At 39.4% G+C, this 12,905-nt stretch overlaps 1 protein-coding gene and 1 pseudogene across 13 annotated transcripts in view; one reads left to right on the forward strand and one right to left on the reverse strand.

Moving 5' to 3' along the window:
• LOC309632218 (small ribosomal subunit protein eS6 pseudogene) overlaps positions 1-12,905 on the reverse strand; it is a 260,166-nt pseudogene that overhangs the window by 161,753 nt on the left and 85,508 nt on the right. The gene's annotated exons all lie outside the window — the stretch shown is intronic.
• The window catches only part of BBS9 (Bardet-Biedl syndrome 9), a 480,217-nt gene that overhangs the window by 26,462 nt on the left and 440,850 nt on the right, over positions 1-12,905 (forward strand). For all 12 annotated transcript variants that reach the window (XR_014246785.1, XR_014246786.1, XR_014246787.1 and 9 more), the window contains exon 8: positions 7,617-7,730. Coding sequence is in view for 7 of the 12 variants with exons in the window: in XM_082399436.1 (XP_082255562.1) it covers positions 7,617-7,730 (114 nt within the window). In the remaining 5 variants the exon portion in view is untranslated. The remainder of the gene's footprint in view (positions 1-7,616; positions 7,731-12,905) is intronic.

Consider the following 12,905-nt stretch of genomic DNA (forward strand, 5'->3'; position numbering starts at 1 on the left):
CTTCTTTGGAGAAATGTCTATTTAGGTCTTCTGCCCATTTTTGGATTGGGTTGTTCGTTTTTTTGTTATTGAGCTGCATGAGCTGCTTGTAAATCTTGGAGATTAATCCTTTGTCAGTTGCTTCATTTGCAAATATTTTCTCCCATTCTGATGGTTGTCTTTTGGTCTTGTTTATGGTTTCCTTTGCTGTGCAAAAGCTTTTAAGTTTCATTAGGTCCCATTTGTTTATTTGTGTTTTTATTTCCATTTCTCTGGGAGCTGGGTCAAAAAGAATCTTGCTGTGATGTATGTCATAGAGTGTTCTGCCTATGTTTTCCTCTAAGAGTTTGATAGTGTCTGGTCTTACACTTAGGTCTTTAATCCATTTTGAGTTTATTTTTGTGCATGGTGTCAGGGAGTGTTCTAATTTCATACTTTTACATGTATCTGTCCAATTTTCCCAGCACCACTTATTAAAGAGGCTGTCTTTTCTCCACTGTATATGCTTGCCTCCTTTATCAAAGATAAGGTGACCATATGTGTGTGGGTTTATCTCTGGGCTTTCTATCCTGTTCCATTGATCTATATTTCTGTTTTTGTGCCAGTACCAAACTGTCTTGATTACTGTAGCTTTGTAATATAGTCTGAAGTCAGGGAGCCTGATTCGCCCAGCTCCATTTTTCGTTCTCAAGATTGCTTTGGCTATTCGGGGTCTTTTGTGTTTCCATACAAATTGTGAAATTTTTTGTTCTAGTTCTGTGAAAAATGCCAGTGGTAGTTTGATAGGGATTGCATTGAATCTGTAGATTGCTTTGGGTAGTAGAGTCATTTTCACAATGTTGATTCTTCCAATCCAGGAACATGGTATATCTTTCCATCTATTTGTATCATCTTTAATTTCTTTCATCAGTGTCTTATAATTTTCTGCATACAGGTCTTTTGTCTCCTTAGGTAGGTTTATTCCTAGATATTTTATTCTTTTTGTTGCAATGGTAAACGGGAGTGTTTTCTTAATTTCACTTTCAGATTTTTCGTCATTAGTGTATAGAAATGCAAGAGATTTCTGTGCATTAATTTTGTATCCTGCTACTTTACCAAATTCATTGATTAGCTCTAGGAGTTTTCTGGTAGCATCTTTAGGATTCTCTATGTATAGTATCATGTCATCTGCAAACAGTGACAGCTTTACTCCTTCTTTTCCGATTTGGATTCCTTTTATTTCTTTGTCTTCTCTGATTGCTGTGGCTAACACTTCCAAAACTATGTTGAATAATAGTGGTGAGAGTGGGCAACCTTGTCTTGTTCCTGATCTTAGTGGAAATGGTTTCAGTTTTTCACCATTGAGGACAATGTTGGCTGTGGGTTTGTCATATACGGCCTTTATTATGTTGAGGAAAGTTCCCTCTATGCCTACTTTCTGCAGGGCTTTTATCATAAATGGGTGTTGAATTTTGTCGAAAGCTTTCTCTGCATGTATTGAGATGATCATATGGTTTTTCTCCTTCAATTTGTTAATATGGTGTATCACATTGATTGATTTATGTATATTGAAGAATCCTTGCATTCCTGGGATAAACCCCACTTGATCATGGTGTATGATCCTTTTAATGTGCTGTTGGATTCTGTTTGCTAGTATTTTGTTGAGGATTTTTGCATCTATGTTCATCAGTGATATTGGCCTGTAGTTTTCTTTCTTTGTGATATCTTTGTCTGGTTTTGGTATCAGGGTGATGGTGGCCTCGTAGAATGAGTTTGGGAGTGTTCCTCCCTCTGCAATATTTTGGAAGAGTTTGAGAAGGATAGGTGTTAGCTCTTCTCTAAATGTTTGATAGAATTCACCTGTGAAGCCATCTGGTCCTGGGCTTTTGTTTGTTGGAAGGTTTTTAATCACAGTTTCAATTTCAGTGCTTGTGATTGGTCTGTTCATATTTTCTATTTCTTCCTGGTTCAGTCTCGGCAGTTTGTGCTTTTCTAAGAATTTGTCCATTTCTTCCAGGTTGTCCATTTTATTGGCGTAGAGTTGCTTGTAGTAATCTCTCATGATCTTTTGTATTTCTGCAGTGTCAGTGGTTACTTCTCCTTTTTCATTTCTAATTCTATTGATTTGACTCTTCTCCCTTTTTCTCTTGATGAGTCTGGCTAATGCTTTATCAATTTTGTTTATCTTCTCAAAGAACCAGCTTTTAGTTTTATTGATTTTTGCTATTGTTTCCTTCATTTCTTTTTCATTTATTTCTGACCTGATCTTTATGATTTCTTTCCTTCTGCTAGCTTTGGGGTTTTTTTGTTCTTCTTTCTCTAATTGCTTTAGGTGCAAGGTTAGGTTGTTTATTCGAGAAGTTTCCTGTTTCTTGAGGTAGGCTTGTATTGCTATGAACTTCCCTCTTAGCACTGCTTTTGCTGCGTCCCATAGGTTTTGGGTCGTCGTATCTCCATTGTCATTTGTTTCTAGGTATTTTCTGATTTCCCCTTTGATTTCTTCAGTGATCACTTCGTTATTAAGTAGTGTATTGTGTAGCCTCCATGTGTTTGTATTTTTTACACATCTTTTCCTGTAATTGATATCTAGTCTCATAGTGTTGTGGTCGGAAAAGATACTTGATACGATTTCAATTTTCTTAAATTTACCAAGGCTTGATTTGTGACCCAAGATATGATCTATCCTGGAGAATGTTCCATGAGCACTTGAGAAAGATGTGTATTCTGTTGTTTTTGGGTGGAATGTCCTATAAATATCAATTAAGTCCATCTTGTTTAATGTATCATTTAAAGCTTGTGTTTCCTTATTTATTTTCATTTTGGATGATCTGTCCATTGGTGAAAGTGGGGTGTTAAAGTCCCCTACTATGATTGTGTTGCTGTCGATTTCCCCTTTTATGGCTGTTAGTATTTGCCTTATGTATTGAGGTGCTCCTATGTTGGGTGCATAAATATTTACAATTGTTATACCTTCCTCTTGGATCGATCCCTTGATCATTATATAGTGTCCTTCTTTGTCTCTTGTAATAGTCTTTATTTTAAAGTCTATTTTGTCTGATATGAGAATTGCTCCTCCAGCTTTCTTTTGATTTCCATTTGCATGGAATATCTTTTTCCATCCCCTCACTTTCAGTCTGTATGTGTCTCTAGGTCTGAAGTGGGTCTCTTGTAGACAGCATATATATGGGTCTTGTTTTTGTATCCATTCAGCCAGCCTGTGTCTTTTGGTGGGAGCATTTAATCCATTTACATTCAAGGTAATTATCGATATGTATGTTCCTATTCCCATTTTCTTAAATGTTTTGGGTTTGTTATTGTAGGTGTTTTCCTTCTCTTATGTTTCTTGCCTAGAGAAGTTCCTTTAGCATTTGTTGTAAAGCTGGTTTGGTGGTGCTGAACTCTCTCAGCTTTTGCTTGTCTGTAAAGGTTTTAATTTCTCCATCACATCTGAATGAGATCCTTGCTGGGTAGAGTAATCTTGGTTGTAGGTTTTTCTCCTTCATCACTTTAAGTATATCCTGCCACTCCCTTCTGGCTTGCAGAGTTTCTGCTGAAAGATCAGATGTTAACCTTATGGGGATTCCCTTGTGTGTTATTTGTTGTTTTTCCCTTGCTGCTTTTAATATGTTTTCTTTATATTTAATTTTTGACAGTTTGATTAATATGTGTCTTGGCGTGTTTATCCTTGGGTTTATCCTGTATGGGACTCTCTGTGCTTCCAGGACTTGATTAACTATTTCCTTTCCCATATTAGGGAAGTTTTCAACTATAATCTCTTCAAATATTTTCTCAGTCCCTTTCTTTTTCTCTTCTTCTTCTGGGACCCCTATAATTCGAATGTTGGTGCGTTTAATGTTGTCCCAGAGGTCTCTGAGACTGTCCTCAGTTCTTTTCATTCTTTTTTCTTTATCCTGCTCTGCAGTAGTTATTTCCACCATTTTATCTTCCAGGTCACTTATCCTTTCTTCTGCCTCAGTTATTCTGCTATTGATCCCATCTAGAGTATTTTTAATTTCATTTATTGTGTTTTTCATCGTTGCTTGGTTCCTCTTTAGTTCTTCTATGTCCTTGTTAAATGTTTCTTGCATTTTGTCTATTCTATTTCCAAGACTTTGGATCATCCTTACTATCATTATTCTGAATTCTTTTTCAGGTAGACTACCTATTTCCTCTTCATTTGTTAGGTCTGGTGTGTTTTGACCCTGCTCCTTCATCTGCTGTGTGTTTTTCTGTCGTCTCATTTTGCTTATCTTACTGTGTTTGGGGTCTCCTTTTCACAGGCTGCAGGTTCGTAGTTCCCGTTGTTTTTGGTATCTGTCCCCAGTGGGTAAGGTTGGTTCAGTGGTTTGTGTAGGCTTCCTGGTGGAGGGGACTATTGCCTGTGTTCTGGTGGATGAGGTTGAATCTTGTCTTTCTGGTGGGCACGTCCACGTCTGGTGGTGTGTTTTGGGGTGTCTGTGGCCTTATGATTTTAGGCAGCCTCCCTGCTAGTGGATGGGGCTGTGTTCCTGTCTTGCTAGTTGTTTGGCATAGGGTGTCCAGCACTGTAGCTTGCTGGTCGTTGAGTGAAGCTGGGGCTTGATGTTGAGATGGAGATCTCTGAGAGATTTTTGCCGTTTGGTATTACGTGGAGCTGGTAGGTCTCTTATGGACCAGTGTCCTGAAGTTGGCTCTCCCACCTCAGAGGCATGGCCCTGATGCCTGGCTGGAGCACCAAGAGCCTTTCATCCACACAGCTCAGAATATAAGGGAGAAAAAAATAGAAAGAAAAAAAGAGGATAAAATAAAATAAAATAAAGCTATTATAATAAAAAATAAGAAAAAAAATTATTAAGAGTAAATGTATTCAGAAAAATTTTTTTTTAATTTTTAAAAATAGATTTATTAATTTTTTATAGTAAAAAAATAAGAAAAAAATTAAAAAAAAATTTATTAAGAAAAAAAATTTTAATTTTTTAAAATAAAAAATATGAAAAAACTTATTAAAAATTTTTTTAATTTCTAAAAATAGAAAATACGGAAAAAATTATTAAGAAAACATAGGAGAAAAAAATTTTTTTAAGTAAAAAGTAAAAAAAAAAAATGGACGGACCTAACCCTAGGACTGATGGTGAAAGCAAAGCTATACAGACAAAATCTCACCCAGAAGCATACACATATACACTCACAAAAAAAGGAAAAGGGGAAATTAATATATCCTGCTCCTAAAGTCCACCTTTTGAATTTGGGATGATTCGTTGTCTATTCAGGTATTCAACAGATGCAGGCACATCAAGTTGTTTGTGGAGCTTTAATCCGCTGCTTCTGAGGCTGCTGGGAGAGATTTCCCTTTCTCTTCTTTGTTCGTACAGCTCCCAGCGTTCAGCTTTGGATTTGGACCAGCCTCTGCAAGTACGTCGCCTGAGGGCGTCCGTTCCCCGCCCAGACAGAACGGGGTTAAAGGAGCAGCTGCTTCGGGGGCTCTGGCTCACTCAGGCCGGGGGAGGGAGCGGTACGGAGGAGGCGGGGCGAGCCTGCGGCGTCAGAGACGTCGTGACGTTGCAGCAGCCTGAGGCGCGCCGTGTGTTCTCCCGGGGAAGTTGTCCCCGGATCACGGGAGCCTGGCAGTGGCGAGCTGCACCGGCTCCCGGGAGGGGCAGTGTGGAGAGTGACCTGTGCTCGCACACAGGCTTCTTGGTGGCGGCAGCAGCAGCCTTAGCGTTTCCTACCAGTCTCTGGGGTCCGCGCTGATGGCCGTGGCTCGCGCCCGCCTCTGGAGTTCATCTAGGCGGCGCTCTGAATCCCCTCTCCTTGCGCGCCGCGAAACAAAGAGGCAAGAAAAAGTCTCTTGCCTCTTCGGCGGCTGCAGACCTCCTCTCCGGCTCCCTCCCGGCTCGCCGCGGCACGCCAACCCCTTCAGGCTGTGTTCACGCCGCCAACCCCAGTCCTCTCCCTGCGATCCGACGGAAGCCCGCGCCTCAGCTCCCAGCCCCGCCCGCCCCAGCGGGTGAGCAGACAAGCCTCTCGGGCTGGTGAGCGCTGCTCGGCGCTGAGCCTCTGTGCGGGAATCTCTCCGTTTTTCCCTCTGCGCCCCTGTTGCTGTGGGATCCGCGCTGATAGCCATGGCTCGCACCCGTCTCTGGATTTCGTTTAGGCAGCGCTCTGAATCCCCTCTCCTTGCGCGCCGCGAAACAAAGAGGCAAGAAAAAGTCTCTTGCCTCTTCGGCAGCTGCAGACTTTTTCCCGGACTCCCTCCCGGCTAGCACCAAAGCCCGAGCCTCAGCTCCCAGCCCCCGCCCGCCCCGGCGGGTGAGCAGACAAGCCTCTCGGGCTGGTGAGTGCTGGTTGGCGCCGAGCCTCTGTGCGGGAGTCTCTCCGCTTTGCCCTCTGCACTCCTGTGGCTGCGCTCTCCTCCGCGGCTCCGAAGCTTCCCCCCTCTGCCACCCGCAGTCTCTGCCTGCAAAGGGGCTTCCTAGTGCCTGGAAACCTTTCCTCCTTCACGGCTCCCTCCCACTGGTGCAGGTCCCGTCCCTATTCTTTTGTCTCTGTTATTTCTTTTTTCTTTTACCCTACCCAAGTACGTGGGGATTTTCTTGCCTTTTGGGAGGTCTGAGGTCTTCTGCCAGCGTTCAGTGGGTGTTCTGTAGGAGCAGTTCCACGTGTAGATGTATTTCTACTGTATCTGTGGGAAGGAAGGTGATCTCCGCGTCTTACTCTTCCGCCATCTTGCCCCTACTCCCAGGCAGATTCTTAACCACTGTGCCACCAGGGAAGCCCCTATATTTAGATTGTTTTAATCATCTAATATTATCCAGTTTGGGACTATTTCATTTGCTTTGTGATATTTTAAGTTTTTCTTTTAACTTTTGCATTTTTGAACAAATGACAAAGATGCTTCTTAATGGAAAATGTTACATTTGGAATCATTTTTCTTTCTAACACCTCTTTTAATCATAATGTTCTTGCCTGATCACTAGGATATAGCTCTAACTGTATATACTCTAGAAAGCCTAACAACTAGAGAGTAAAATGCGGATAAAGAATCTTTTCTCATTTGGAATGAACTACAAAGTGATTGTAGCACATATGATCTATTAAATGCAGGGAAAGTATTTTTCTTTCTTTTGAAGGAGATTATTCTTGGCAGACTTCAAAGAAAACATATTGTATTTACTTGCTGAGAGAAGCTTTAGATCTCTCTATTAAATTAGAACATAATATATTAGGGGCTTGAATATTTTGAGAGTTGGGACAGAAAATTGAATTGCTTGAAAGTGTGGGGAATTTTTTTCTTAGACACTTTGATTCATGTCTTTGGTCTATCATTGTTATAAATGCAGGGAACTTAACCTCATTTATTTCAGAACTGAAATTGGAGAATTTTGTTGTTACTTAAATAATTACACTTTACTCAGTCATAATGGACATAGATAACAAAATGTCACCCAGCGTAGTATTTCATCTATTGGTATAATCTAGCTGAGACTTAAATTGTTTTAACTGTGCTGGCATTCTGTGTCATCAGTATACTAATTGTTCATAATACATATGTTTTAGTGCTTTGCCATTTTAAATTTCACTGAAATTGAATTACTTGGAATTGGTAAGAGGATGAGAAGATATTAATATATTTTAATGTAAACAAATACAAAGCAGTCTTTTTATTTTTCTCTTTTTAGGAAGCTTGGGTAATGTGGAACATGGGACCCAATATCAGATCAAATTGATGTATGAACATAATCTTCAGAGAACAGCCTGCAATATGACTTATGGATCATTTGGTGGTGTAAAAGGTAATTTGCATTTAATCATGAGTGTGCTATTGTAAGGGCCAGAATATTTGGCCATATAAAAATGGAGAATTATGTGGTATGAATCTTAGAGTGAAACATATTTTATTGAAACCTTTATATTCAAATACTTGGGCAAAGTAATAAAAAAAGAAAACTTTAAACCTTGAATGTGTTTGATTTTCATATAACCAGCACTTTTATGTGGTCTACAGAGACATTTCTAAAACTGTCTTTTCTTTACATTTTGTCTTTTATAAATGAGCTGACTGAAATTGAGCTTTTCTGTGGTGGAACTGTGTCCCTGCCTCTCTCAGTGGAAGAAGGGGTTGATCTTTTCGTTGATGGGGGTCCCTGCTCTACTTAGGCAGGGTATAGGCAGGGTGAAGCTGTAGACCCCTGTCTCCACCCAATCCACCTCCAGGGCCACTGTACAGGGTTGTGCAGATTGTTTCTAAACCAGGGCACCTGGACCAGGGGCATGTGGAGACTGAAATGCAGACCTGATCTTGCTCATCAAGCCATGTGCTCTGGCCTGGAATAAACATCCCCAGAGGAAGGGTGCCTTTCCTAAATTTCACAAAGGCATTACCTTTGCGAAGTATTGGCTCAGTGAGGCTGGGTTCCTCCCACCCTGGTGGTATCTCTTTCTAATTAGCGCAAGGGCTGCCACCGTAGTTCCAGAGCTTCTGAGTTACCAGGGCTTGGTGCTTGCTTGTGTATACTGTTGCTGTTGGTGTGGGAGAATAATTTACAATCCAACTCCTCTCATTTCACTGTGACAGGACGATAGAGGAGCTGCTAGTGCTGAAATGAGGATAGGAAGCCAGGTGTCGACACCTGTGTGATTGTGTGTGTGTGTGTTTGTGGGGGGCACCTGATGAACATGTAACTAGGGATTTTATAATATAGCTCTCTTTGGGCTCAAGTTTGTATGAGTTTATTGTTTAACTGTTGTGTTAATAAAAAGTAGGCTACCTGTGTTAGATTTTGCTTTAGTGACACAAAAAATGTCTTTATTTTGGAAGCATCCTTCATTCATGTGAACTCACTTTTTTCATATATAGAGGTAAAGGCAAGAATATTTTGGGGGGTGGTAATGTAAAAATAAACATTTTGTGTAATTAAAGTGATATGAGACAAAACACTTGACTGGATTGCAGTATTGCTTACCTTGAGTAACAGGAATGTTTGGATTATTTGAAGAATATGGGAGATGTCTAGAGTGAAATGAAGAGAGGAAAGAAAAAGCTAAAATTTGATGAGAGGCTAACTTCTGTGAGGTGTCCCCTCCCAACTTCAGCTGTTAGAACTGATTTCCACTGTTCTTTAAAAAAATGTCTGATATGATCGGGGGACCTAGGTCTCCCCTGTTTAATTAACTATTTTCCATGTTCTTTCCCCTACTAAATCCCCAAAAGAAAAATGGCTAAATTCTATACATCTGGAGTAAAAAAAATTATTATATGAGGAAAAAGTGCTTTGGCTAAATGAAAGTAAGTTTTTATTTTTTGGTAGTATCAAGACATTTATTTATTTATTTATTTTAAAATTTATTTATTTTTTATTTTATTTATTTTTGGCTGTGTTGGGTCTTTGTTGCTGTGCGCAGGCTTTCTCTTGTTGCGGCGAGCGGGGGCCACTCTTTGCCGCGGTACGCAGGCTTTTCATTGCAGTGGCCTCTCCTGCTGTGGAGCACGGGCTCTAGGCGTGCGGGCTTCAGCAGTTGTGGCTCGTGGGCTCAGTAGTTGTGGCTCACGGGCTCTAGAGCGCAGGCTCAGTAGCTGTGGTGCACGGGCTTAGTTGCTCCGAGGCATGTGGGATCTTCCCGGACCAGGGCTCGAACCTCTGTCCCCTGCATTAGCAGGCAGATTCCCAGCCACTGTGCCACCAGGAAAGCCCTATTTTTAACAAGACAATTCTTTAGATCACATGTCAAATGTTATCTTACATTGATTGCACTGTACTTTTAGTTTTATTACCAGATCAAGTTAACCCAATTAAAATAAAGTTTTAAAATTAAATAAAAAAGAAATTCCTTGCTTTTGTGTGACATTTTTGCTATATTCAGTAATGGACTTTCAAAGTAATTAGAGTTGCTACTAGTTTTGGAAAGAATAGGTAACTTTGTACTTATATATCTTCTCTTAGTTCTTAAATTATGCCTTACATTTAAAAAGTACCTTCTGAAAAAACAAAAGGTGATTATAAGTTATCTTACTTTCCTATGGTTAAGCAGGATATTTCCCAATTTGAAACAGAGAGATATCCGAGTAGCAGAAGCAATTATTCGTTTCATGGGTTTGAAACACTTGCATAATATCATTGAGGTATCTAAAAGAAAACATGAAAAAGTAGTGGGGTGGTAAGGTAGTAAAAATTAGCCTTTTGGGGGGATTGGCATGGGGAATGGGGAGTTACTGCTAGTGGTTACAAGGTTTCTTTTTGGGATGATGAAAATGAACTCAAGTTAGATTATGGTGATGGTTGCACAGTTCTATAAATACACTGAAAACTACTGAGTTGTATACTTTTAAGGGGTGGTAAGTAAATTATATCTTAATTGTAAAACTGTTAAAAAATTATCCATGGGATAAAACTTGCTGCTAGAGTGGTGATAGTACAGTCTGTACATCCTACATGGCTTGTGGCCATGTAAAATTTTACAGTACTATTACAAAGCAGGTTGGCTGTTAAGAACTGTGAAAATGTTCTTGAATGCTGATATGTGGTTTACGGGAATGTATATTAGGAAGTGATCCAAAATGTGAAAAAGTCATATCAAATTGACATATATTTAATTATTTCCTTCCTCTTTGTCCTCCCTTCCTTCCTTTTGTATATACATATATTTATTTGTAATATAGAAAAATTAGAAGTGATCTAAATGAGTAACAGAGGAGAATGATTAAATAAGTTTTGATGCATAGATTCAGTGGGTTATTATGAAGCTGTTGAGATTAAGTTTGGTTTGCTGAAATGAACGTCTTTGAATATAAATCTTTGCCCATGTTTCTTATTATTTTCCTAGGATAGAATGTAGAAGTGGAGTTATTGAGTCAGAAGGTTACAAAATACTTTTTTTCTCAAAAAAGCACCCCTGCAAACTATATAAATATATTGTAAAAAGTACAGAACTTAGGAAGAAGAAAGTAGAAGTCACCCCAAGAAATGCACATTTCAAAAGAAAGCCTATTTTCTAAGCCTGATGCTGCTAGTGTGTGTCTGATGTGCACCTTTACAGGAGAGAGCGGGTCAGTCTTTTAATCTGAAAACTTCCCTAGGCTTGATCACTTGATCTGAGGTTTTTTTTTTAAATTTTTTATCTGAGTTTAAAAAAGGAAATTGAAAAATTTTTGTCTTCTACCTTCCTCTGTATTTAAGATGTCTTCTTGTGGAATTATTAAGTTGGGTAATCGTGTCAGTAGTCTTCAAGAAAGGAATTAAGCAAAAAGAAAACCTGGCAGCATTTTAAACAAATGTGTTTAGAGTACTGATAGGCAGAGGGAGTTTATTTGGTATGTGCATCAGAATGAACTACCACTAGATGGCAGTCCTCTACAACCTTGGGCTTTAGTTGGGTCTCTCTTTGAATACAGAGGTATGGTAAAAAATCACTAACGGAGGAATTTTTATCCCAAATAATACTTTGCCTTTTGCTAAAAATAAATGTAACTTCAGAAGAGCAATGGAGTGGTTCTTTAAAAAATTAATTATTATAGGTAATACCTCAGAATATAATGTAAAAATGCTTTCTAGATGTTCTTTTCAAATTTTAATTTGCATCCAAATCATAAAGGGATCATGATAAAATTGTAGGTTCTGGCTCTGTAAGTCTGGAATTGGACCTGAGAGTTTGAATTTCTGACAGTCTCCCAACCGATGCCAAGTTGCAGAGATCTAGAGGTTTGCTGCCACCCTGCATCTACTGAGTGCTTATTCTGTACCAGGCACTGTCCTAAGGGCTTTATAGGTTGAGTAACTTAAGATATACTTAGTACATGGTAGAGGAGGGATTCCAACACAGGCTCTCTGCTTCTAGAATCTTATGGCGTTAACCATACTAAACTGGGCTATCTAGGCTATGAGTAAATTTGCTTTCTCCCTGATTCAGGAAAAAAACTTTCCAATCAGAAAGATGTGTACTTGGTTTGGCTAAAGATGGTGCATAACTTTGGTTCGGCATAGATTATGGAAAACATGTTGGGTAATTTCTAGGTCAGATATTTGCTTTCTCAATTTCATTTCTTTGGTTGGTACTTTGGTTTATAAGAAAAGTACCCCCTAAAATAATCAGAGAGTTTATATGTGTGTGGAGGTAATATATTATTTGAAATCAGCAAAAGAGTAATTACTGTTTTTTTCTAACCTTTTTTTTGTTTGCTTGCTTGTTAAGAAAACCTTTCAAAAATACCCTTTATACATTTGCAAAAACTCAAAGGTGCGTTCATTTGATGTCATAAGTTTTGGTTTTACCTCAAGCTATGTTGCAATGTCTATTAATGAGAAAGAAGTGCTAAAGAAATAGGAAATCTAGTTTTATGAACTACTTGAAGAATATTTGCCTAGTAGCTTCCATTATTCAAACTACTACCTGCCATTCCAGAATTTAAATAAAAATTCTTTCCATATTATACTTTTTAGAGGGAAATGATTGAAATGTGCGATATTAGTGGCTATATTGGGCTTTTTTTTTTTTTTTTAAACTGTTCTTAAATTTATTTATTTATTTATTTATTTATTTATTTATTTATTTTTGGCTGTGTTGGGTCTTCGTTTCTGTGTGAGGGCTTTCCCTGGTTGCGGCGAGCTGGGGCCACTCTTCATCGCGGTCGCGGGCCTCTCACTGTCGCGGCCTCTCTCGTTGTGGAGCACAGGCTCCAGACGCGCAGGCTCAGTAGTTGTGGCTCACGGGCCCAGTTGCTCCGCGGCATGTGGGATCTTCCCAGACCAGGGCCCGAACCCGTGTCCCCTGCATTGGCAGGCAGACTCTCAACCACTGTGCCACCAGGGAAGCCCTGGGCTTTTTTTTTTACAGAGGGGTGTGGAAGATGTGTTTGAAGTTTAAAATGTTTATAGTTTCTTTGATTTTAATCTAAGCCGATTTAAAAAAAAAAATTATTTATTTATTTATTTATTTTTGGCTGTGTTGGGTCTTCGCTTCTGTGTGAGGGCTTT

This window comes from Balaenoptera borealis, assembly GCF_965194805.1.
Source record: "Balaenoptera borealis genome assembly, chromosome: 7".
Taxonomy (NCBI): domain Eukaryota; kingdom Metazoa; phylum Chordata; class Mammalia; order Artiodactyla; family Balaenopteridae; genus Balaenoptera; species Balaenoptera borealis.